Raw genomic sequence first — 25,971 nt, 5'->3', positions numbered from 1 at the left:
GAAGGTCCTGAGTTCAATTCCACCATCAGGCCGGGGTCTTTCTGTGTGGAGTTTGCATGTTCTCCCCGTGTTTGCGTGGGTTCCCTCCGGGTACTCCGGCTTCCTCCCACCGTCCAAAGACATGCAGCTTGTGGGGATAGGTTAATTGGATAATACAAATTGTCACTAGGTGTGAATGTGAGTGTGAATGGTTGTCTGTCCCTGTGTGTTGGCCCTGTGACAGACTGGCGACCTGTCCAGGGTGTACCCTGCCTTTCGCCCTATGACAGCTGGGATAGGCTCCAGCGCCCCCCGCGACCCTGAAAAGGATAAGCGGAAGCGAATGGATGGATGGATGGATGGACATTTTTGGGATTGATCAAGTCAATATAATGAGTAGAAATTCTGCACTATGTCTACATATTTATACATCTGTAATAATTTAAGGCACATCTTTCATCACATTCAGAGATGCAAGCAGATCCCCTGGTTTAATTAGATGTGACCAGTGTTCAGTAGTCATTAATTTACACCGGTATTCAAAACATTCAACATGTTGGGACATGAGATCACAGTTCATTATTGTGCCACCATGATTTTTTTTTCCATTTTCTTTTTTTAATTTTCTGGACTACACAATTCAAGTTGATTTTGATTTCCAACAATTGTTGCAAGAAATAATCTATGAAAAACAATCTCATTTTCCCTGGATGATTGAGCATGCATCAAGATATGAAAAACTATATATACTATATTTCAATATCTCACCTGCTCTCTTTAAGAAAAATCTAACAAACTGATAGAAGACATTCATTCAGATTTTGGTCCATACTGACGCGATAGCATCACACAGTTACTGCAGATTTGTCGCCTGCTTCTTTAAAGCAATATCGGAGACTAATAATATCACTCGCACAAGAACTATGTGTACTTTTTACTAACTTTGTCATATTTTGCTGACAATAGTTAAGTACTTTTATTTTAGTACGGTGCATAACGACGACTTGTACGGTTGATTTGTTTTTATTTGTTGATAATGTAGGGGAGACCGGGGATAGTTGTAACGTGGGTCAGTTGTAACACTTCCAATTTCTCCAATCAGGGCTAAGTTTCAAATGATGTGACTCATCCTGTGCATGCCCAATTCAGTTCTGCTATCACATGTGAAAAATCAGCACATTTTGTCAAACACAGACAATTTAACACGAAAAAAAGTAATTTGTATGCCAAAAAGTTTTTCTACTTTATTTCAATTTCTAATAGCATTATCTGCTTTGCAGTTAAACTCATCAAACTTGAATTATGTTATTTGTATGTCTATGGGGATATATTCTGTGTAGGTCTTTAGTGCTAATGTTTTAGCCGTTGGCTGTAATGTATAGGCTATAGGAGTCTGGGTCAGTTGTAACAGCAACAGTCTGGGTTAGTTGTAACAATAATGCAGATGTTACAACTTACCACGCTATTACTTTAACTTATATTAAACAAGTTGGGGCAACGACATCAGCTGAGAGAGGTTCACTGGTCACATTTGTATATGTGGTTAATGCCATTGGCAACACAATTCCTCCACTGTTTGTGTTCCCACACATACATTATGCAGACCTCTGTGTCAGAGATGGACCAGTAGGAAGTACTGGTAGTGGAAATAAGTCAGGATGGGTGCAAGAAACAGATTTCCTCATCTTTCTGAAGCACTTTGCAAACCACACCAAGGTAAGCCATGATAAAAAGTAATGGAATTGTGATGCTGGTGAACAACTACATTTTTTCAGCTTCATTGTTATGTTCAAAATTGGTGCAAGAGTTGTAGGTTATAATGCCCACTGAGCCAATGAGGCCAAACTCAAGGAAGACCAACCAAAATTAATGAAATATTCATTTGCAGAAAATTCCATAATTTGTCTTTTTTGGGGGGTTGGAATATGCTCAAAAGTTAGATTTCTGCATTCTGTCACACACACACACACAGCTACATAAATGGCTCTAAGTACAGTCATGTGTTGAATAAACAAAGATTACATGTTAATATTTTGTTAGTACCCTTATTTCATTGTGTTACATTTTACCCCAGGATATGTTACAACTAACCCAGACTATGGGGTTAATTGTAACATTTCACTCTTTGTGTTTGAGACCATACCATGCAATGGGTAACTGTGCTGCAGAGAAAATAGCTGCACTATTTAATAGCAGAGACATGTAAATACTTTGCATTACATTTTGAATCCACTACCTTAAAAGAGCTCCAATTTACAGACAGAAATGTCAAAAATGTTACAACTATCCCCGGTCTCCCCTACTCGTTCTAGATGTTAGCACTCACTCCACCACAGCGGGTGACAGCAGGTAAACTTAGAAGCGTAACTCTTTAGGCTGAAATTAAAAACCTGCATGCTTAAGCCACGTCCTTTCGCTGGATTCAGGTTTCGTGAAAAACGCAGGTGGTGTCCCCACCAGCCCTGGGTGCACCCCGGCATCACCCACCCGCCACCTCCTCCCTCTTCACCGCCGGGCGGCTATGCAGAGGCAGTGACGTCAGCAGGCTGTCTCTCACTCCCTTCCTGCTGCATCACAACAGGCGTTAGTAGCTCGAGTAGCAGTAGTTGACCGGGGGGACGGGATATCCACCGCTGATTCATTGATAAATAAACTCTATTGACGCTGCAACACTCGACAACATCCTAACACGGGAACTGGTTGCAGTGCGATAATCCCGCTCCAGCTGTTGGGACATGGCCAGGCCGGAACAGGTTCTGCTCTTGGAGCCTCAGCACGAACTGAAATTCCGAGGTAAGAGGGGAGGGCCCGGTTGTGGCAGGGAGGAGGAGTGGGGGACCTGCCTCTGTCAGCGCTGTTTGGAAGGAGAGGGGGGCACTATTAGGGAACCCATACCGAGCGGGGCTGCAGTGCACATTTTCACAATATAGCCTTCATATGAAAAAGCGAAGGCTGCCCTGAAAGGACGGCAGGTCAGCTGACAGCTAGCTGCAAAGCTAGCTGGATTAGCTCTCAGCGGCTAGGTTAGCCAGGCCCTGTCACACATTTGACCAGCACCAAGTTCCTCTAAAGCGGGTTACAGCTACTAGACACGAAATGTTCACCCATTTAAAAATAGCAACTATAAAAAGATGACACAAGCATAACTGCTCTTTTAGTTCGCCACCTTTCATTGTCCATAAGCTGCAACATCCTTAGCATGTCTGGCTGGCTAACATTAGCTCCTCCTCTGATTGGCTGTCTCGCTCTGCTGGCCAGCCAGCTGTCATTTAATAACTTGACAGCTCACAGGACGGAAAAACTGGGCAACCTGTGCAACTTAATATGATTTCAACTGTGGGTCGTTAAAATTTCCTGTCCTTATCGTTTGGACTTTTGAATCAATAATAGATGTCTTGGTGAGACTCGGCATTTGGCTGCAAAATGTCACATTTAGGCCCAGATAATGTTACATAAACACATATGGTACATTTGTACCTGCTTTGGAACAGATTCTGGAGTTCCTGCCATAGTTTGAAACATTAAACGTTTTACTTAAAACTAAGACGCTGATAAATGTAATATTTATACTTGTTTTAATGATACCCTGGTCTCCCAAATGCCTGAATGGTCAGTGTTATTTCGTTTATGAGGCTTAAAGAACAACAAATTACACTTAGTTGTCTTAGCAAAACCAAAAAATAAATTAAATGCCAACCTTTATAATATTTATCACTGAGCTTCAGTGTAGTTAAATGACCTGCAGCCCTCAGCAATTTACACTGTAGCCACTGTTTAAATCCACTCAAAACTATCAGTGCTTGAGCCAGCAATTTGTTGAAGATAGTAATGCCTCCACTGCACACTTGTTAATTGCTTAAGCATTAATATACACTGAAAATGATGAGTAGAGCATAACCAGAATATGTCCCAATACTGTTTTGTTCTTACGTCTCTCATAAGATGCCACACTTTTCACTGTGTTAGCTATGATAAGCTCCAACCTTCCCACAATCCTAATCAGATAAACTGTTTAGAATGTAGGGTGAAAAAATAGACACCAAAGTGCATTAGTTGTTTACATGTTCGCCCAATAAGTGAAAGATCCCTGGGGGTTGAGTCAGCAAGGGCATTTGGTGTAAAAACTTCCAAATCAAATACGCAGAGCTACTCTCTGTAACGACCCTTTGTGAGTAAGAGAGCAGCCGAATGTTGCTTTTTCGTCTTCCTCTTCTTCAGTTTATTATCATGCTTCCATCACAGCCACATAACAAGAGCCAAATAGAGAAATTGTATTTAAATATTGATTTGTTGTCACTTTTACCACTTTAGTCCAATCTGCTCAAGAAATTTTATGGAAAGACCCAAAATTAAGAATGTGTTAGTCCACCTCTCATTAGGTCTTTAAATTCCCCGGCCTGCTATTTGGCTCTCCAGTTCCTAGCTTCAGCTCCATTTCATCTTAATGACGACGTGATTCAAAAAATATTTTTAAAAAGGGTACACAAATTCATAGCGTAAGTAAGAAAAACTGATTCAGAAGTATTTAGATTTTTGACTCAACAAGGTTGGAAAGCTTCTTTGTAGTGATTTAGGGTAATATTTAACTACAAGTTCATAGTTTTAAAACATCGTACCAAGAGGTTTGGCTATTCTTTAAAACCTCAGTCAGATCCATACCTCGGTTCTGCTTTATTGGAGATGAATAATAAAGAATAGAGAAACATATTTTTACCATAGAGCGTATCACCTGGTTGTGATTGGAACATGAACAAAAAGTGAAAAACACCATCATTATCCTGCTTTAACCATTCATATGGTTGTCGTGCAGTACAGTTCAGTGATCTGTAGCACGGTGACTCCTAATTGCAGCTTCATTAATGGCTAAATCCAGATCATTGTCTTTGCTCATCCCATGGGAGTACTGAACTAATACCATGATAGTTCACATAGTGGCAAGATATGCCTAGCACCACACAGCTGAAGCTCTTCTGAACCTCTACTCCTAATGTTTCCCATTTCAGCTGTTGATTGCCTTTTGGGGGGAAGATGTGGGTCATATTTGCTGTAAGAAAATTCTCTCATAGATTTCCTTTGAGGATTTTTTTGAGTTCTATGTCTCATCCTTATATAACCTCCATGTTTCAGCTACAGGTTCGTTTGGTTTACTTGTGACTATTTACACAACTGTGATTCTGTGTCTATATAAGTGACCCAAAATAGACTATGTGCATCAAAGTAAAGCATTATGTCACCCAGTGTAACAATGTGTCTTATTAACAGATTAAACTAGAAACTCACTATCAATTGGAAAGACTGTTGCTATGGTTACCTATAGTTGAAGCATTGGGTGGATGTTTGGGGTGTTTGTTTGTTACATGACTTTAGTGGACACACATCGCTTTTGGTAAATTCCTTAGCTAGAAAACACAACCTGTAAGGAAATGTAAGAAAAAATATAAGAAAAATAAAATCTAAGTAAAACTGAACAAATAAAGAATCTCAGTAAATAGAAATCTAGTAGAATGAAGTAAAATAAGAGTCATAATAGGTATAAAAATAAATACAGGTATTGTGCCAAGATTTCCTAGAGAAATTGTTCCAGTACCTATTCAGTAAGTGGTGTAGGTCCATGTGTAAACTAGTTTTTTACATAAATGTAAAAGTAAACTGAAGATTAGTGCAAAATTAGACCATGAACCATTTATATGTATCAAAAATATTTCCTTCATTCAAACTGTATGTAGCTAAATCAATTGCAGGGAAAATCAGTAGGTCGGCAGTTTGTATCCCGGTGCAATCAGTTTTTCCAGTATTTGGTTGAGGGGTTCCGTCATCTTTAATTCAACTCTGTCTTTCATCAGTCTTCACTTAACCTTAGAGATCAGTTCTCTTTGGAGGCCAAGCCATCTGTTGCCGGACTCCTCAGATGATATATCTTCATGGCTTTTTGTGATGATTGATAAGAATCTGAACCTGAAGCCTGAAAGAATCCCACATTACTGTATAAAAGTGTCTAATAACTGTTGATCTTAACCAGACAGAAGAAACTGTGTCTTATTGTAAATGAAAATACCACAAATCACATGCCTAGATGTAGGCATGCAGTGTGAAAGCTCAGGAAATACAGAGTGGGTTTGTTAGTAGCAATTTGTCTCTGGTTTTTACAATCTCTAGAGTAAATGCTCTTAAATTCTAGGCACTGGACTTTTTCATTTCTACCCATTTGAATTTTTTGTCAGGGGTAAGGGTAGCAAACCACCCCTTGGTTTTTATCTCCTACTTATAAAATCCAACATCGCATGATGACAGCTTCAGATATCAGCTTCTCATAATAGTTTTTTTTTTTTAACGACCATTTGTGGCCTCTGTGAGTTGGACACTGTCCTGAGAAACCTTCAGGAAGTAGTAGATCAGGTGTACAGTAGTCAGTGGCGTGAGTCCCTTTCATTAAAAGCCTTTAGATCTTGAGCCAAGCTTGTGAAGCTCTGAATTTCCTCTCTGTTTTTGCTCAACAGGGAGTGGAAGTGTCAGTTGCTCTCAATGTTTGCTGAGCTGAAACTTTACCTTGAATCTGGTGTATGTGCTAATTCTGAAATAGCTCCGTGCTTTCATACAGGGAGTTAGTGTGCTTCTCTCAACTGCAAACTTTACCATTACCATAATGGCTACTGTAGGGGACTAATTTGTAGTTTCATCAGAAAGCTTTACTTGATAAAAAGGCTTTCACGATTGGTCAATGTGGTTCGTAGTTGTTGATCAAAATCACAAGATGGAAGACTGTTTTGGAACTTGGAAATTAGCTGGTCAGTAAATGCTGGTTTAAAAGTCTGCACTTTCAGATCGTTTATTGATATATTTTCATCCCTCTAACCATGATATGTATAATAGTAACTATATCTATGACAGCAAAGTGAGAGGAAGCATTGTCTGCAAATAAATGTGGATAGACATGGTCATTTATGGACATTCTTTGCTAATATGGTTTTCCATGATACTGTAACATTCCATTCCATTAATCTTGCTTTCCATAAGGCTGACTGTAAAGTGTGTGGTATTGGCAGCATATTTGCTAAGTTTGGGAAGTCATGCAGCCATTCATCATTGCCCCTCGCCTGACCATGAATTAGCACAGCTCTTACTCAAGCTACTAGGGAAAATACAGGCATTAGTAATGCTTCCAGTTAGGTTTTTGTCCCATCAATAAAAAAACCGGGAATAATTAATTGCATATAAACCTGTGACTCTCAAGCTATACAAGAAATGATATTTGGTCAGTCGGCAACATCAGAAAGGGCTCACAACCTGCAATATCTGCAATGAATATTCTTGTTATATCAAAGAGACTAGTGATTAAACAGTAAGGCTTTCTTCAGCCTCACTGAATAAATCATGTTACATTTATTCATTTCAAGACTCACTGTAGTCATGTGCTAGAGCTCTGGGATCCACCCATATTTCTGTCACCAACATCAAAGTCAAAAGAAAACCTTAACACTGAAGTAGATCTTGATTTACTCTTCACGTTGGGATGAATTACAGTTTTAGATGCTGCTTACTCTCGTGGTGACTATAAAATGAGAAGGCAATAACTACTTATATTTCCTGCTCCTGGACTCCTAAATCAGTGCACGCATGGTATATTTTATACAGTGATTCAAATAATTCTGTTTCAGCAAACATTGATTATTGTTTCAAGGCAATAACTGAGTCACTCGAGACATTCTTTGCTTAAACCAGGACAGCGGATTGGAAATTTCTCACTAAATGACAATATGCATAAATGAACTTGATGTTTAAATGTGTGTATGTTTGAAAAATAATTATTACAATAATCCTTGCAAACACTAAATCACTGCTGATTGGTTAGAATAAAATATAGTGTAGTGTTCAATCCAATATTTAGCTTCTTTTTTTTTTAAAAACGCATCATATCTAACAGGACTGAGTAGTATTTAAACTGAATAATTAGTCCGAGGATAATTTGTTCTTAAATGTTTTGTGTGTTGGAACAATTTTCTCTAGTAACTGATCACTGGTACACATCTGCTCTGAACATGCTGTGACACAAATCTACAATAACTATGTTACTTTAAATTCATACAGCTTACTGGACTGAGAATATGCTTTGAGATATTGTTCAAGCTCTGCACGTTAACAACATAACACCCCCCACACCCCTGAATAAAAAAGAAATATTGCCTGACTTAACAAACTCACTATTTCACTGTTTTAGCAGAAGAAAACAATAACAGCAATATTCGATAAGCTGGGGAAGGGTGCACAAAGTTGTCTTACAGACTGTTCTTAGGTAGCTGTTATCTACGGAAGCGTAGAGCTGCCACCCAGGCAAAAGAAAAATACAAGTGTATCACGTTATAACGTGAAAAGTTTATTGTTCTAACAAGATACTTGTGATATACGTAATTATCACGTTCGTACAATATAATATTTATATTGTACGAACGTGATAATTACGTATATTGTAATAACGTGATATTATGTTGTTCAAACAGGAAAGTATATTGTACAAACAGGAAAAGTATCTTGTTAGAACAATAAACTTTTCACGTTATAACGTGATACACTTGTATTTTTCTTTTGCCTGGGTGGCAGCTCTACGCTTCCGTAGTTATCTAACCTATTTAGCATGTACTTGTTTAGGAGCAACAGTCTTCAGAAAATTCACATAAAAGTCTGTTAGGTTCTCAAAACCCTCTTAAAGTATTTTAGGGATTTCCTTGGGGGGGATCCCCTCGTTGAGTCATAAATGAGATTTGGGGCATTTAACTTGTACGGAAGTCAAATTACTGAGCTCTTTTTTTAAATTGTATATTATGCATTTCCACTTTCACTTGTCTAATTTCAGTTTTCTTGCACCATGTAAATACATTACTGGGGCTAATTGATTGATTGCTTACAGCTATATAAACTTGCTTGTTATTCCCCTGCTTTTCCACCCCTTCATTTCATATTACTCTGTCAATTTTGGACATCATTTATTGTCCAGAATTACCTTCACTTGTGTAATTTCATTTAAAAAAAATGCTGGAAGCTTTACAAAGCAGTTAAGATGATCCTGGAGGATCATCAAGGACTCCAGTCACCCCAGCCATAAACTGTTCAGACTGCTTCCATCAGGAAGGAGGTTCTGCAGCATCCGGTCCCGTACCAGCAGACTGAGAGACAGCTTTTTCCATCAGGCCATCAGACTGCTGAACGCGTCATAGACACCTCAGCTTCACTACTGGAACTTCAACATTATGCACTCCACACTGTATATAAATGCCACTTGTTTTGCACATATTCAACTCTGTATATTTTATATATTTTATTATTATTATTATTATTATTATTATTTTTATTTATTTTTTTTATTTTATTTTATTTTTACTATTTAATTTGTAAAAATGTGTATACACACACACGTAGGAAAATATTTAGTATACACATCCAGAAATGCATACACTATTATATATTGTACATATATTTATTAGTTTCAGGTTGGCCATTCTTGTATTTTGCTCGTTTGTGTTGTTGTATTTGCACATCTCTGTTGCTTGTGGGGCTCGCACACAAGAATTTCACTCGCATGTGCTGTGCCAGTGTGCCTGCACATGTGATGTGACAATAAAAGTGATTTGATTTGATTTGATTTGAAGATGGGGGAGAAACTGTAACAGAAAAACATCTCTGGAGTTTTGGAAATACATGTGCAAGGAAGAAAAGAAAAGAAATTAATAATGACTTCATTTTACTTGAATAGCCTTGAATTTAATGTTGTTAAGCAGAAAAGGGAAAGTGTGTAGCTCTGCAATCCAAGGGAATATTTTAAAAACTTCTTCCATGCTTCTATTATAACGGTTATAGAGTAGCCCATTTCAGACTTGTTCACACTCTGTGTAGTCACTTTAGTTTAGCCTGATGAATTGAATGGGCAGTTATTTACACATCTGTGCAATCTAATGTCACACAGATTTTGTATAGCTTTGTTAGGCTAACGATCCGATCTCTCCCTGTGCATACCTCTGTTGGTGATGCCTGGAAACTTCAGAGCTACAGTCCATGAGGAAAAGCAGCATTATTTTCTAATAGGTTGATGGCAGCCAACAAGGCAAATATTGTGCAGTGTCGATCAATGGAGGTTTCTCCATTATTGATAAATGTGCAGAGCTTAATGCAGCCACAGAGATGTGGCCTGCATCTCCAATGCTGGCTGTAATTAGTTAAATCCAAACTGCATTAGCTGCTCTGTTTTAGATAATGCAGTAGTAGAAGATTTATATTTATGTATGATTTATTTTGTATGTACAGCGTACCTTTCAGTTTTCTATTAATTGAATAATTGTTTTTCTTAACCATGAGGGCAGTGTAGATAAGCTCCATTAGTTTAATTGGCATGAAAACTATTTTTATTCCGATTATGTCAGGTCAAATGAAAAAGCCTTTACATTTCATGCAGCCGATTTGTTACATCACATTAGACTTTGATAGACCACATTCGAATGTCTCACACATACTCACAGCCCTTTTCCTCTATCATTTACTTTGTTTGAAAAGGGTGCAGTCAGCTTGTTCTTGTTTGTATGTACAGTGTAAATGTGCTTCTTGGCAAAATCTTTGGTAAATATTTATCAAAGAATAAATTGGTTTGTAAATTCATAGTACAAGGTAGTGCAACTTCTCAGTCAAGTGAAACTCCCACACTTGCTTCTGCGTCGATGTGCCAGTTTAAGAAAATTACATTTAAATGATTGTTTCTCAGAAACAGTCACATTATAGTGTCTGTTATCATGTTTTTTCCTCACACTGTTGCTTCTTCTGTGCAGTTGATGTATCTTTATTACTTGGCTCATTTGATTTCATTAACAAGTTGCTTTCTCATTGTCCTTATTTAGCCAAAGACAGACTTGTCAGTCTTGTCAACACCAGTTTTTAAGTGTCCACTGTGTTTACTTTCCGCACAGGTCCATTCTCAGACGTGGTCACCACAAATCTCAAGCTCTCCAACCCTACAGACAGGAATGTGTGCTTTAAGGTGAAGACGACAGCGCCGCGTCGGTACTGTGTGCGGCCAAACAGCGGAATCATCGATGCAGGCACCTCAATCAATGTCTCAGGTAAGGATTCAGGGAAGTAGGACTGAGTCAAGTTTATTCACTCGCTGCTTAAAATGGGGTTAGGGTTAGCCTGTGATAAAATGACATGTTAGATCATCTGTCTCAAGTCTTTTAATGGATTGAACAATCATTGCTGCTTATGTGTGAACTATACTGCTGGTCTGTATACATCTGGGAATAATTGGGATCATTATTCTTTCAACAGAGCACCTAGTAAGTTGGGATGGATGATTCTTATACTTCTTAAGAAGGATAGACTTTATACACGGTAACTTACAGAACTCATTGGTTGTCAAGTCAGTATGAAGACAGTGTTATCCATATAATATATAAAGAGATTTGTTCTTGTTACATGAACTTAAAACTGCAACTGCGTGGTATTCCTCCCTCCTCCTTCCATTTTGAAGAAAGCAGGTACTGGCTAATGTTTCCATGTGTTCACCGTCTGTCATTTACAGTCCCAGACTCATTTTACAGTGCACCCTATCTGGTGTCAACAACTGCAGACTGTGTCAGTGGTGCCTGCAGTCAGCAGTGACAAACCAACTGAGTCCGCTCTGTCTGTTTCCTTCATTTTCCAGCCTTGTTAGACTGAGAAGGGTCACAGGTTAGAGCCTGAAAATGAGTTTGCTTCTCTGAGAACGTACTCACAGTGGCAGCTGTATAGGCATAGTCTGTGGTTACTTTAAGTCCTATGTCTTTAGGGAGTACTCAGGCTGTATTGAAGCAGGGTGTTTAACAGGATAGAACTGAGGCCTGGGCTGTATTGCAGGACATGTGGCTTTAAAAAAAGAAAAAGAAAAGTTGAACACATGCGTTATTTCAATGAAAAGTGGAGGATTATTTAAGATCTTACATACATATTGTAAAGTGATGAAAATTTTTTTCATCACTTTACATTTTGGATTAATTTTTTTCTTTTTTTCATTAGTATGTGGTTGTGTAGAGTACTAAATGATAGCTCTGTGGCTCTCCTGTTGGTTTGACATCTTTTATCACTGCAAGTGCCCATTAGCACAGTGCTGGTTTTGGCCAGTGCACTTTAATCTCCATTTCATTTTGGCACACAGAACACCACTTAATACATATGTTCTTTATTTATAGTTTAAAAAAAAAAAGACTTAACTAAATATTGCTCAGTAAACAATGCATGCTAATTAAGACTAATTTACATGCCTTGTTGTGACTTAATACTAAAGGCAAAAAATGAACTACTATCAACAGATGTCATAGGTGCTTAATCCAATGTACAATCCATCTACAGTACATTTAGAAGCATTTCCTTTCTGAAAATAAGAACACAAACATCCTGCAAATTTTAACATTTCCATATATGCTATTTACAAGGTTAGTAGTTTGATTTATCTATTTGAAAGAAGAGACTATTTTTTTAACTTTTTAACCTCCTGATTTATTTTCTAAGACTTTCGTTTTAACTGATTTTTTTTTTTTACACATTACTGTGAATTTAAGTATACGTTAGTAGTGTTGGTTCACCCTAAAACACTGATTTCATTTCTTTAAATGAAACTCAGCATTGACTGAGACAGCCGTAATATTACAGAATAGTTTGAAATATAACTTCTGGAGTTTTGCGAGCAGTTGTTAGCTGAATGTTGACATTTTCAAAGGGGTATGAATAAGCATAAGCCACAGTTCAGTTTTCAGTAATTCTGAGGTGGTGGTATTACAGCCATGCACCAGCACAGGCACCAATGAGCAATATGGCTGTTGAACTCAAGAAATTCAAAAAATGAAAAACAATTAAACCTCAACTTTCAGATTTTATGCTTTGTAAACCTCGAGATTAGAACCGTCGAGTTTTGTGTAATAAAAAAATATAAAGAAGAGTTTTGTTTATTTTAAAGAAAGCTTCATGTCAGTGTGTTTCATTCCTGGTCTTAAAAGCTCTCTGAAACACTGGACTGTTTAAGAAGTCAAAATAAACACTGCAAGTTGCTATACCAACATTACTAATAAGAATAAACTTTTCTGTATACTGAATGCATGAAAGGTCTCTCCCAAAATAACTTGCCAGTATCTGCACTGGCGATATGACCAAAATCTCATATCCCGATATAAGAATTCTATCGTCCGATAACGATATAAATCACACAAATGTATCATTTTCTGTAAATTCTGTGAATCTCGGGCAGCTCGACTTGCAGGAAGTGTTTCCAGCTACACGTCATGTAGCTGGAGTAGAGTGTTTTAACCGATGTATGAAACGATACATTTTTAGACATAAGTAGTAAAGGCCGCCGTTTTCTTTGTGAGTATTTATTACACGGCGTGCTGCGGGGAAAAGCCTGTTCTAACGTTTGAGTCTAAGGTTTATTTTTTAGCACCTGGCGGCTCTTTTTTACTTCTCATCCGTAAATGATCTGCTCTTTCACGTGATTCAGTTTATTTTTGAAAAGTCTCAACAGGATCTTGAGCTTTATTGTGAAAGGTTTATGTGGAACATAAACAAGCGGACACGCGATGCTGTTACCGTCGTTGTTGGTAACCACAACGCATAAAAACAGACGCTTGTCCGTCCGTAGTGTGGTTATATAAGAGAAAGAGAGAACTTTAAGAAATTAATATAGCCACTACAGTGTCCATCAAAACGATGAAAAAATATTGCCGTAAAGAGTTTATTTTGCGACACCACGAAACAAACGATAGCGTAAAATGAAACTATAGATGTTTTTTATATCGTCATCCGATATATATCGTTATATCGAACAGCCCTAATCTGCACTGAGGGACGAACTCAAACATTTCGTTCGTGTCACACTCCTATAGCCTCTGTTTAAGAGGATTGCAAGTCATCTGTAACTTGTTTCAGTCCAGTTTGTCTCGTATTTCCAGGATGTGCACAATAGTTGCACAGACATCCTTGTGTACCACTGCATACCTACAAACCCATGATTTGCCATTTGTTGGCTTAGCAGTGGACTCGCAGTGCTTTTTGAAGCTCAGCTTTGCTGTAACTGTATATGTTGAATGTAGCTACAACCACAGGAATGTTTCTGGTCTTGATTGGTGTTATGTAGCAGTATCCAGTGGAAAAATATCTGGCATAAATGTTTAAAAAATCCTCGAGTCCACAAATATTGAGCTTGTTGTGGGAATATGTCAGAAGTTCTCCTGACATACTGGGGACAGAAAAGCAAAATACCTTCCCACAGTAAAACAAATAACAGTTTTGTTGTCGCTGCTGTCCGAATTGGTTTCATTAGATTGTCTTGTTCTCGTTTCCTCCATGCCTGTGTTATGACAGGACATGAAACTGAGTCTCCAGTCAAGTTCTCATTCATTCAGTAGTGACACATGGATTTGAGTGTTTATGGCTGTGATCTTTTCTAATATTCACATTAGCTTGTTACCTACCAAGAGTCTTGTAATTGAAGTTGGACTCTAAATAGAAGCTGATTCCATGAAATATGTGGTGGATTGAAGTGCTGCTAATGTTGGGATATTTCTCACTGTGATATACACATGGTGGTGTAGTCGGTTACTTTTTCCTTTTGAAATATATTAAATAAGACAGACCCAAGAGAGCACAATCAGGAGTAAGAGCCTGCTAACCTGAGAAGTCTGAATAAATATACATATTTATTTATATTTTATGTGAGTTTCATCTTATATGCTGGTAAATTTTCCCTCTTGGCTTCTTTCTTCACAACTCCCCCAACTTAGTTCTCTTCCTCACTCCCACGCTCCCACACCATATTGTCTCACTAGGTTTGGTGATCTTTGACAAGGTCTTTGTGTTGACTAATACTGAACAAAGTGGCCAGGGAGTGCCCTGTGACGTGTCAGGCTTCTCTTAATGAGATTGTAAAAGGTTGCTGTTATAGGTAGAGGGCGTAGTAATGAGCTTTTATGATCATATATCTTGTTTCATATCATATTGTTTTAATAATGTTGTTGGATTCACCTCATTTATCGTCATAATTTTTTGATCATTGCTGTGCTTAAACTTGGATATAATCCTCTATTTTTCTGGCCCACCTTCTGTTACTTAATCTTTGTTTTATTGCCAGACAGCTCTTTTTGTTTCTGCTTTCTTTTTTTAAACTGTTGTATGCTGTAGATAATCCACTTTTTAAGGGGCCAGAGAAGTCTAGTATATTACACACTTACCGAAACTTACTGGCTTTTCTGCTTTTTTTTTTTTTGAATAGCATATTTGTAGACTAAGACCAACAAATACATTTTACAGCAGATGAATGAGTAAATCCCACTATAGTTGATCTCCAGGGCCTGCTTTACAGGAGCCAGTAGTTGCTTGTAACTCTGGTGTGAGCTGGTTTTCTCAGAGGACACAATTAATTAGTGACAGGAGAAATTTCTTTTAACCACCTCTTTTAACTTTCACCTCTCTAATGGTTACATTCATCATCAACAAACAGGCTGGCAGTTACCCTTCTGTTTGACCGTGTTGATTACAATTAGCCTCTTTGAGTTTTATAAATTATTGCCCAGTGTGAAGAATACTAAATCATGCCATTAGCAGAAGTAGCTCTTGGTGTAAAGGTGTATTCAAAGGGGGTAGATCAAAGATGATTTAAATCACTTTTTCTCCTACTGAGGCTGTGCTTTTTTCCATCTCAAGCTTTGACTCAGGATCATTTAATGTTATTCAGCGTTGCTTAAAGAACTTGCAAGCTTTCCTGACTCTATTTTCTTGTATTGTCCCCTTGGACCCAAGGTAGATGGCTGTGCAAATTGAGTCTGACTGAAACAGGACGTTCTCAATCTGTTCATGCCGTCTGTTTCTGATTTGCAATATTGAGCTACACTGATTGCTGTAATGGTGCACTACATCACTGAGGTTTTTCACTCTAGGGAGACTGGGGATGTGCCACATCTGAACACTGCCCTGATAGCTAGGCTGTTTGTTCCTAGGAAAAACCAAAGAATCATGCTGGCATTGTACTGATTTAAAAACATCTTTCAATTATATTGTGATTTAAAACCTGTAGTCAAAGGAGTAAAACATTTTCCATCAATAGCCATCTTCATCCTCTCTGCAATTCAGTCCCCTATACTAACATAAGAAAGGGATTGCTGTATATCATTGTTACAGCTCCTCTCAGTGACTGGAATAACGTCAAATGAGCCACGAGTGGCTGTGAGGACTGATGTGGTGATGGGCTAAAGGAGTATTCCAGCTCCACACCTGCTTTCTGTTAGACTGATATGTAATGTTAAAGAAGAAAAAGACAGAGTTGGATGCTGTTAGAAAAATTACCCCTGAGGATTTTTGTAGATCTGTCAGTGTTTCGCCGTCATGGTAACATGAAGAAATCCTCTTTAGCCCCCCCCCCCTTTTTTTTTTTTTCTTCATCATGGGCAAACTCAGACACCCTTTGCTCAGCCTGACAAATACACGAGATGCACAAGTACATAAAAACTCAACGTTTTCTCTCTAAGCTGGGGACTGAACATTAGTTTAGACAGAAAAAGTAACAAAGTTGGGAACCAAAATTTTATTTATTTATTTTATTGCCATGTTTCACTCACAAATCATAATCTCTTCCTACCTGTCTGCGGAAGTTCCTGCACGTGATTCAAACAAGAGATGTGTTTTCCCAGCTCCCTTGGGGATGGGAAGTGGCAGTGAGGTTTGAAAAATGGGGAAATAAAACTGAGGTCTTCGCGACAAAATGAAACGATAGTATTCTTTTTGGGGATTTCCTGGGGTCTGGGCTGGAGCTTTGGTAACTTATCCAAATTTTTCCTTCTATAAATAATAATTCTTTCTTTACTGTTGTAAAATTTTTCCTTTCTTTGCTTTCACATGCGTGTTAATTGCAAGCACCTTTTCAAACAGCATTTTCTTCTTTTTCCTTTTTATTTATTTAGTTTATTGATACTAGAGAGTCTTATAATTACAAGACAGTACAATTTAAAGAAAATATTCAGAAACAATTTTTGGAAGCAGACTAAATGTTTTTACTTTCTGTGCTGACATTAACTTTCTGTTTGTATTTCAGTTATGCTGCAGCCTTTTGACTATGACCCCAATGAGAAGAGCAAACACAAGTTCATGGTTCAGTCAATGCTAGCACCTCCTGACATGACTGACATGGAGGGAGTGGTGAGTGTGTCTCATTGTTCATAGCTTTTAGCATGTGCTTATTTTTACGTGCATGCTTTAAAACAGAAATACTTTGTACATAGATGCATTACAGTTATGCATATATAGGCATGTGATAGGATTAACCTCTTCCAAATATACCTGTTAAAATAAATGAGTCCTAAATTCAACATATGACACATTACACCATATCATTATTTAACTAAAACTAAACCAACATGCAGAAGCAGTGTGTGAAAAACTAAGTACACACTTACTACTTTCATATGAATTTAGAGGGTAAGTAGCAGCCAGCTGTTTGCTAGTCAAATGCACTTGATTAACTGACTGTTATCGAGTGTGACCACATCTATAAAAGCAGGAGTTTTGGCAGTTTGCTGGTCAGCACAATGCTAGGGAGGAACAACCTGCACAAAACGTCATTTGGTGATAACCAAAGCATATCAGCACAAACACGTCATATCAACCTTCAGCCATAGTGGGGCAAGGGTTATAATTTGGACTTGTATTGTAACCACAGGACCTGTGTACTTTGCAGTCATTGAGTTAACTATGAACCTCTCTGTATACCAAAGTATTCCAGAGTCAAATGTGCATCCAACAGCTTGGACAATGATCCCAAGCACAGCAGTAAATCCATGAAATAATGGCTGGATCATTGCAAAACCTTGATTCTTTTCTTTTTCAGTCAAAGTCCAGATCTCAGACTGAGTGAAATGTTGTGGCAGAACCTTAAATGCCTGCAAACCTCAATGAACTGAAGCAATGTTGGAATAAAAAATGGACCAACATTCCTCTACAACTATCTGAGTGACTGATGGTGTCAATGAATGCTGAAGGTTATTGCTGCCAAATGTGGATCAACATCATGGGGTGTAATTAGTTTTTGACACACTGGTTCTACATTTTAGCTTGATTTGTGTTAAATAGTGACACAGTGTAATGTGACGCTTGTGCCTGTGTTGAGTTTGTATTCAAATAATTCTAAAACCTAGTAACATTTTAGTTTTTTATTATGTCCTAAAACCTTAGAAGGTGTACTTTTTTCACATAACTGTGCATACATTAAATTTTACTGTGAAGGAAGAGGCTGTTAATCTACGCCCTTCCCACACTTAATGCAAGCCTGTGCTGCAGTGCTGGCACGCAGCAACAAAACACATTTAGCACAGTTTAGTCATAACATCATGTGTGGTCTGAGAGACATCTTTGTGATGACTGGCCCACATTTAAACACCTACATACTTGTGTAGCTATCTCATTAATATGACAACAGGCATCTTGCGAATTTGTTTTAATGTAGTGACACACATGAAAATGCATAGAATCAACAAGAGGGACGGTTACAATAGACATGCTGTATTAAATCAGAGCTTGAATTCTGGTGGGGTTTTGTGGGTTTTTGTGCAAGGTTGTGACTGTAACACAAGTTAGATGTGAAAGCAGATTTTTAAGGTGGGGGTTGTAAGAAGAGCACAAGTCCTGTTGGTGACATGCTTCTGTCAGTTGTTTGTTTGAAACAATATGTGGAGTCAGTGAACAATGGACAGACTACTCTCATAATGGTCCAGTTGTTGGTGAAAATATGTAAGATGACCCTAAGCATACTTGATATTTAAAACCAGGCTGAGTCAGTATTGGATAAAGCAGTACTCAGAGATGCTTTGCCATACCTGGAAATTCCACACACTTTATCTAATCCCAAGAGAAGTGTAACTCCATTTGGTATGATATTTAAACGTGGGGAACCTGGGATTATATGCTTGCTTGGAAATATTTTGAAGTCTGAGAATCTTTAAAGCACTAACATATTCTAAAAGATAACTCAAACAATGCAAAGACTTGGAAAACAAAACATGCATATGTGGTTATTGCCTAAAATGGACCATCAAGTTTCTCAAATTCTACCAAAACCTAGTTTAGCAAGGGCACATTGGCAAAGCTCAAAGTGTGTTACTGTAACACACATGACAGCACTCTCTTCTGTCTAAATTAAATTATTATTCAATTTACTCTGAATAGTAATTGCATAATTATTCAGGCTAAATTCCTGGTTTTAATAAAACATGGAAAGAAAGCTGTGCCGACAGAATACATAAAATGACTAAAGAGAAATGACTTCATCTGAGTGCTCTTAAAGATTGAAGAGCCAATTAATAAATACAGTGCTATATTCCAAGGACACATGCAGGTTATGACCCTTATCTTTGAAAACCCAAATTAATTCACAAGGACATTTTGTGTTAATATCCACTTATTTGTGTATTTCTTTCTTTCTTCTTTGCAACTCTGTCTTGAACCAAAGAGAGATTTAAACAAATTATTAATAAAGAATCAAGAATTATTTATTTGGCTGTTTAGCTACAATAAAAATGTCTTTATGGAGATGCAGAATTTAATTAAATTTTTTTCCAAAAAGAGTGGAAATACTGTATGCAATCTCACCTATTAAAACACACACGCACACAAAGCCTATACATCTTGTTTTCTTTTCATCTAGCAGCTAGCTGACTTTATTTTACTCTGTTGCTCTTTTTCTGTTTTTATTCACACCATTTTAAAAAAAATATATATACTTGTTTATTAGTGAGGGACATCAATGCATGTTGTCCATATCTTTTTCTTTCTACCTTTCTAGTGGAAGGAGGCTAAACCAGAGGAGCTGATGGACTCCAAGCTGAGGTGTGTTTTTGAGATGCCGACGGAGAACGAAAAAACGGTATGCACACAGACCTATCCCTTTTTCTTACCATGCATGTGCGTTTGTCTCCTGCAGATGTGATATCAGAAACAGTTATGTTTTTATCATGTTTTTTATTATTCTCTAAGTGACTGTAATTAGCCCAAGAAAGAGTCCAGTGTTTAATTTCAGTTGTGAGTATGTCAATCACTATCTGAAGTCACTAGCCAGCTTTTTTTTCCTACTGTGCAGCCTCTTTTTTTTTTTTTTTTTTTTTTTTGTTATTTTTGTTTTGGGGTTTTTGTTAATGTGTCGCAATGGAAAGCGGCATTATATATTAGGTGGTGTTTATTGTTGTTTTCCAGTTCCCCATCTTGCTATTGCTCTGCTGTATCTGCCTTCTTTATCCTGTATCTATCAGTCTTCATCTCTTTTCTTCTTTTTGCTCTCTTTTACCACCCCGGGTTTGTTCTTTTTATCGAGCCGCTTATGTTTGAACATTTTTGTAGCATTTCCCTCCTCATCATCTTCTCCATCTTGTCCCACTTTCCTCTACATCTCTCTTCCTGCCTCAGCTGCACTCATAGCCATCAACAGCCCTTCAGAGACTCTCACATGTGGTTTATTGTTGTTGTGATTCCTCTCAGACCTCATATTCCGCTCAGCTGCAGAGACATTATTTCGTCATAATATGAGTTGAGAGAAAAGGGACCTGTGGTAGTTGTTTTCAATTCATTATGAGCTGAGAAATACATACACATGTCTCCCAGTTGGCTCTGTACACCGCAGAGTCCGTTATGGAGAGATAATGCTGATAGAAACCAGCTTGATCCATTTACAAAAGGCACCCCTGTGTGAACTCTCAGACTGGAGAGGAGGTTTTGTGTGCATGCGTGTGTGTGTGTGCGTGTGTGTGTGTGTGTATATAGAGCAAGTCCCAAAATGTAAACACAAAGTTGTACCTGTGTGCCAGCAAAGACATCATACAGAATCACCATGGAGATATTTTAGCATCAACAGTCAACTTACTGCATTACAACTTTTCTCTCTGTAACCCACTTACAGCATGATATGGAGTCCAACAAGATGATGTCGTCCAGCTCGCTGAAGTCAGAGTCCTCGCTGCCTGTGAAGTCAATGAGCTCCACCCTTGATGATGGGGAAGTAAAGAAGATCATGGAGGAGTGCAAGAGGCTGCAGATGGAGGCTCAGAGGCTACGGGAAGAAAACAAACAGATCAAAGTGAGTAAAATGACTCAAGACTGTAGACACAGGTCTTTATACAGATATTACGGGCTGCAAAGGCTTTACTGAAGGGAATCAGTTGGTAGTAATTCCAGTTTGTCATTTCAAGCTCAACACTTTCCAGCGTGTTAGTGTTACAGTACAAAATGTTACATGTCTTTATATTTTGCTGTCAAAGAGCCAAACAATATTTATTATAGTGGTCTTGAGCGAGTTCTCCAGGCTTTTTGGTATTTCAAAGTTTTTGTTTGGACATTGGCTGCCTTTTCCAGTCCTTGTACCTCACCATTTTGATCCTAATCACACTGCACAAGTTTCAGTATTTCCAATTTTCCTAGCAAAATATGATTGGTGAATAATGGAGAGTGGCTCAAGACTTTTGCACGGCTCACAAAAATATAATTTTAGCGGTGGCTCAAGTGGGACATCCACTAATCACAGGGTTGGTTTAATCCCCCTGCTCCATATGTGCCACGTGCCCCCTAGATTTATGGACTGAATAATTTCCCACAGAGTTAACATATGTAAACGTGTAACTACAAATAGTTTTAGTCTTGTAAAACAAAGAGGGACAAACAGGTCCAGCTTCACATAAAGACTCTTGGGCATTGTCAACTTACAGATTATAATTATTTGTAGGTTTGGTATTAGAGCTTAATCGGGCCAATGAAAATATTTTGCTTTGAGGCTTGACTCAAAAGCAGAAAGTGATATTCTGCTGATTAAACAAAGAAAACCATCTCAGTCATCAAAATTAGCAGATGACATCACTGAACATCATGAATCACCTCTGTGTTGATTATTTTTTTCTACTGATTGATAGCTGATTGATGTTTACAATCAAGATAAGCTAATTAAGTAGAAGTGTTTAGTCACACAAAGCAGTGTCCTCCACCCAGGCCAGTAACTCACAATTAAGGTTTGCATGGAGTACAGCTGCTGATATCTTTAATCGGTAGCAGACCTCAAGGTTTAAAGCTTGTAAGCTCGCAATTTTGCAAATCAATGAGTATGCCATCAGTCACTAGCATCATTGGTTTCAAATTAGTTTTTGTAAAAGTTCGGTTCAAAATCACACGCACACACGCCTACGCTACAGACGTCCAAGAGTGAGTTGTCCTCCCTTCAAACACCACCGCCTCCTCCCCTTTAAGTTCTTGCCAGAGGCAGAACGACTGTTGGCTGCTCCTGCGGCTAAGATTAAACTAACAGAGAGCCCCCCCCACCCGCTGCTGGGAAATGAAGTGTGTTAAACCCTGGCGCCTTGTGCGTTCCTTTGGGGGTTTGGGTCAGATGAGCATTTAAGCAGATCCGATTTCTCTGAGCTAATAAATAAATACTCTTATCTTATTAACTGATTGACAAACCGACCATTTCTTAACCCATTGTTGTCCTTTCTTATTTCTCGTTTCCACATTCCTTTTTCTTTATTTCACTCACTCATCACTGCTTCCCTGTCATTCCCTTCTCACACACATCCTTTCATCATTTCATATTTATTCCTTTCACTCCCCTTTTTTCCCCTTTCCCGTGTCCCCAATTCAGGAGGATGATGGTCTGCGGATGAGGAAGAGTAACATCATGTCACCTCAGCACCCCTCAGTCGCGATGAAGAAAGAGGAAGGGATGAGCGCCCGTACGGTGGCCCTCATTGTGCTCTTCTTTGTGATGGGCATCATTGTGGGGAAGTTGGTCTTGTAGAGCACAGTGCAGTTCGGTCGGCCGCAGCATGGGGATGAAAACAAACACTGGATTTGGAATTTTGGATTATAAAACGCCATATGTGCTGGGTAGGGGGTGGTACTAGTTTTGATTCAGTCTCATTTATGTAAAATAATTCAAAAGGTAATGTATGAGGAAAAAAATGAAGAAAAAAACAACTTGTCATGTTATGAACAAACCTACTGTTACAGGTCTTGCCTCTACGTAATCATCACATTGTCATTCTGGCTCTCTTCCCAAAGTTTCACATAATAGAGTTGACTGGTTCTGTGGGTGGGAGAATGATGGAAACATGAATTAACACTTGTGATTCAGACCAGTGGATTTTCTAGCACTGGCGAAGTAGTGTTGGTGCGATTGAGTCAGTTTGCAGTCGTGCAAATGTCATTCTAGTGTATTGATGTTTCTTTTTCTAAGCGACGGAGGCCAGAGCCAATGTATATGAATACAAAATCACCCCACTGTACAGTATATCCAGGTGTTCCTTCCAGCGAAACCCCCTTTAAGGAAGGGATTTACCAGAGAGATGATCCACACAGTTGGGGGTTTTACACACACACACACACAGGGCTATCTCCTCCAATCAGAGGCTTTGTAAAATCAGCTCGTCTTTGATTGTATGACAACTTTGAGCAGTGTGTGAAACACTATGCCGTAGGTGTTTTCTTTCCTCATGACCTTTTTTTCTTTTCACTCTACCGTATTTCCCTCACTTGTCACTCACTGCTCACTGCATCTTCCGACTGTCAGAGGGGGATGTGTTTGATTGCATGCGTTCACGCAGAGTGTTGCATCTGGACTTTTGAATCTAAATTAGCTGCTTTTTATAATGGTGATAATATAATGTCATTTGGCTGTAGGTTTGCACAACTACATTTCTGATTTTTTTCTTTTGTGTTTTGTTGCATTTTTATGATTTTATTTTGAGTAATTTTGTTTTGTCGTTAGGTTTGATGCATTTAAGAATATTGCAGCTACCTGAAATGAGGATTAGATCAGTTGTGTAAATCCAGATGAAAGTCTTGCCTTGTGACCTGTTGGGGTGCAAGTTATTCTCAGGCCAAGTTGGAGGTGTATTATGTACAGACGCACATACACAAAGCATGCGTGCACATAATGAGAAACCATAAAACTAAAAGACGGTGCATGAAGGAGGAGTGGTTTTATGTCACTGACAACAGAAAACCACGTTAAGGTCCTCTTGCAATGTCCAAACACATTAAGCTTTGTCCTTTCCAGCTCTTTTCATTCTCTCATATTGTCCTTTAACCATACATTTGTTTATTTGGGGCAAATGTATGTCAGAGATCAGCCGAGTGTTTTAAGCTGCCTAAACCTGCTTCCCCAGTTGATGAGTTTCTTTGCTTACTCACGCTCTGCAGGTCTCTGTTCAGTTTTTTTGGGGTGTTTGTTGAGCATTTTTCTGTCACTTAAAATGTTAAATCCTCACTGCATTTGAAGTTGTGTTCATTTTAATGCACTAAAGGTTACGAGTGTTTCTCCTTTGAACTTCCTGCCTCACATGATGCTTTCTTTGGTTGTTGTTTTTCCATGAAGTGAAAGGTGGGAAAGTATACAGTCAGCTACAGCCTTGAGGGGACCACATGATGACAATGTACTGTTTCCACAACCTTCAGAAATAATAATAATAATAATAAAAAAGAAACATAAAGCATTCTCAAATTGTTTCAGCTCCAAATTTGCATATAACACGGGAGAGCGTTTGTTATTCTGCTCTGCATTAAAAAAAAAAACAGCTGGTCATATTTGTATCCCACTTTCAGTAAACTGTTGAACAGACGCAGGAGTCCACTCCCCTTTGCTGAAAGATATCTACGGTTAATTTAGCTGGCGGGTAAGCGTTTAAACAAACACGTGTATGTTTCGACTGTATCTCTATGAAGTCGGTGGGTTGAGGATGACTTGCTGCTTAAAGGGAGGGCAAAGCGAACCTAAAACTAGTCTCAACTTGGGTTCTCAGACCTGGGTCATACAGTGCTTGCAGAAAATTGTTCTTGTTTAGTGAATCCTGACTGGAGTATCAGAACCTTTTTACACAAGAAAAATACCCTAAAACATCAGAATAATCCATTTATGTGACTGAAAATGTAACTTTACCACTGCCCCGGTGCAGTAAACTCCATCAATTTGCTACTTCAAGGCGGATTATACAAACAAAAATGATTATGTGTGAACACTAATCAATCCAGGCCTGGTCGTAAAACACATGACACTGATCTGTCCTGGAGCCTGACCATCACCGTGATCAATGTAAGCAGTTAAGAAACTGTTTTGTATGTATATAAATAAATAAGTCTATCTGAGAAAAAGATTGATATTCCTAGTCAAGTAGTCTCTCTGGTGTATAAAAATAACCCAACCTGGTTGGACTATGTAGCATCTTAATAAATTAAATGAATAAAGCCCCTAAATCACTGTGTGGCGTTATTTCCTGTTACGTATGAAAGGCTACAGTGTGACCATCATTATACACATGTGGCATTTTAAAAATATTTATTCTTTTAAAGTGTCTTTAAAATCAGGGATGGGATTGTGGTAACATTTTAGGGTGGGAAAATATGTTCGAAATAAAGATATTTGGTCTGGAGATGACAAATTAATCTACTGCTCCTTACAAAACTGGGAAGACTCGACTACTAGCAGACAATGCTTAAAAAAACATTTTGATAGAGACTTTTTTTTTTTCTTCTTTTGTAATTCTCTGACACTCAAATCTCGTCACAACCTGGTTGTTAAACATTACCCACAGTGCAACTTAAATGGTAAATAGACTGATGGTCGTAGAGCAGTTTGCTCTAAATAAGCACTCAATGCACTTTTTACTACAAGACCGATTCACCCGGTCTCTCACAGACAGCAATTTAATCCAGCGGTGGGCTATAAATTTCCCCAAAGGGCCATGTGAAAAACTGCTTATAAAGGGGTAAAATTAATATTGAGCAGAACTGAGGTCAGCTTATTGTTATAGCCCTCCATAACAGTCCCAGTTTCTCGTGGCCCCTTGGAAAAATTGATTGCTCACCCCTGTTCTATAACTAAGCACCTTGAATCGGGAGCAAAATATCAGGTTTAGTATCGAGGACACTTCGCCATGCAAACTGGAGGAGCTGGGGATCCATCAGCACTATAGG

At 38.3% G+C, this 25,971-nt stretch overlaps 1 protein-coding gene across 1 annotated transcript; it reads left to right on the top strand.

The window, feature by feature from the left end:
* Positions 1–2,529: 2,529 nt before the first annotated feature.
* On the top strand, positions 2,530–25,271 carry vapb (VAMP (vesicle-associated membrane protein)-associated protein B and C). The gene is made up of 6 exons (XM_080890423.1): positions 2,530–2,772; positions 10,926–11,078; positions 17,069–17,172; positions 19,811–19,891; positions 20,918–21,094; positions 22,643–25,271. The coding sequence occupies exons 1-6, from the start codon at positions 2,715–2,717 to the stop codon at positions 22,796–22,798; spliced, it is 729 nt and encodes a 242-aa protein (XP_080746549.1). The 5' UTR covers positions 2,530–2,714; the 3' UTR covers positions 22,799–25,271.
* The last annotated feature ends 700 nt before the right edge of the window (positions 25,272–25,971 follow it).

This window comes from Rhamphochromis sp. 'chilingali' (genome assembly GCF_963969265.1).
Source record: "Rhamphochromis sp. 'chilingali' genome assembly, chromosome: 9".
Taxonomy (NCBI): domain Eukaryota; kingdom Metazoa; phylum Chordata; class Actinopteri; order Cichliformes; family Cichlidae; genus Rhamphochromis; species Rhamphochromis sp. 'chilingali'.
The sequence above is the reverse complement of the archived record's forward strand: the minus strand, read 5'-3'. Positions and strand labels throughout refer to the sequence as shown.

Excerpts from the sequence above, each read along its gene's own strand:
- vapb (XM_080890423.1), top strand. The coding sequence starts at position 2,715 with ATGGCCAGGCCGGAACAGGTTCTGCTCTTGGAGCCTCAGCACGAACTG. Across the intron at positions 2,773-10,925 it reads GCACGAACTGAAATTCCGAG|GTCCATTCTCAGACGTGGTC; the intron begins GTAAGAGGGGAG and ends CTTTCCGCACAG. Across the intron at positions 21,095-22,642 it reads AAGAAAACAAACAGATCAAA|GAGGATGATGGTCTGCGGAT; the intron begins GTGAGTAAAATG and ends TCCCCAATTCAG.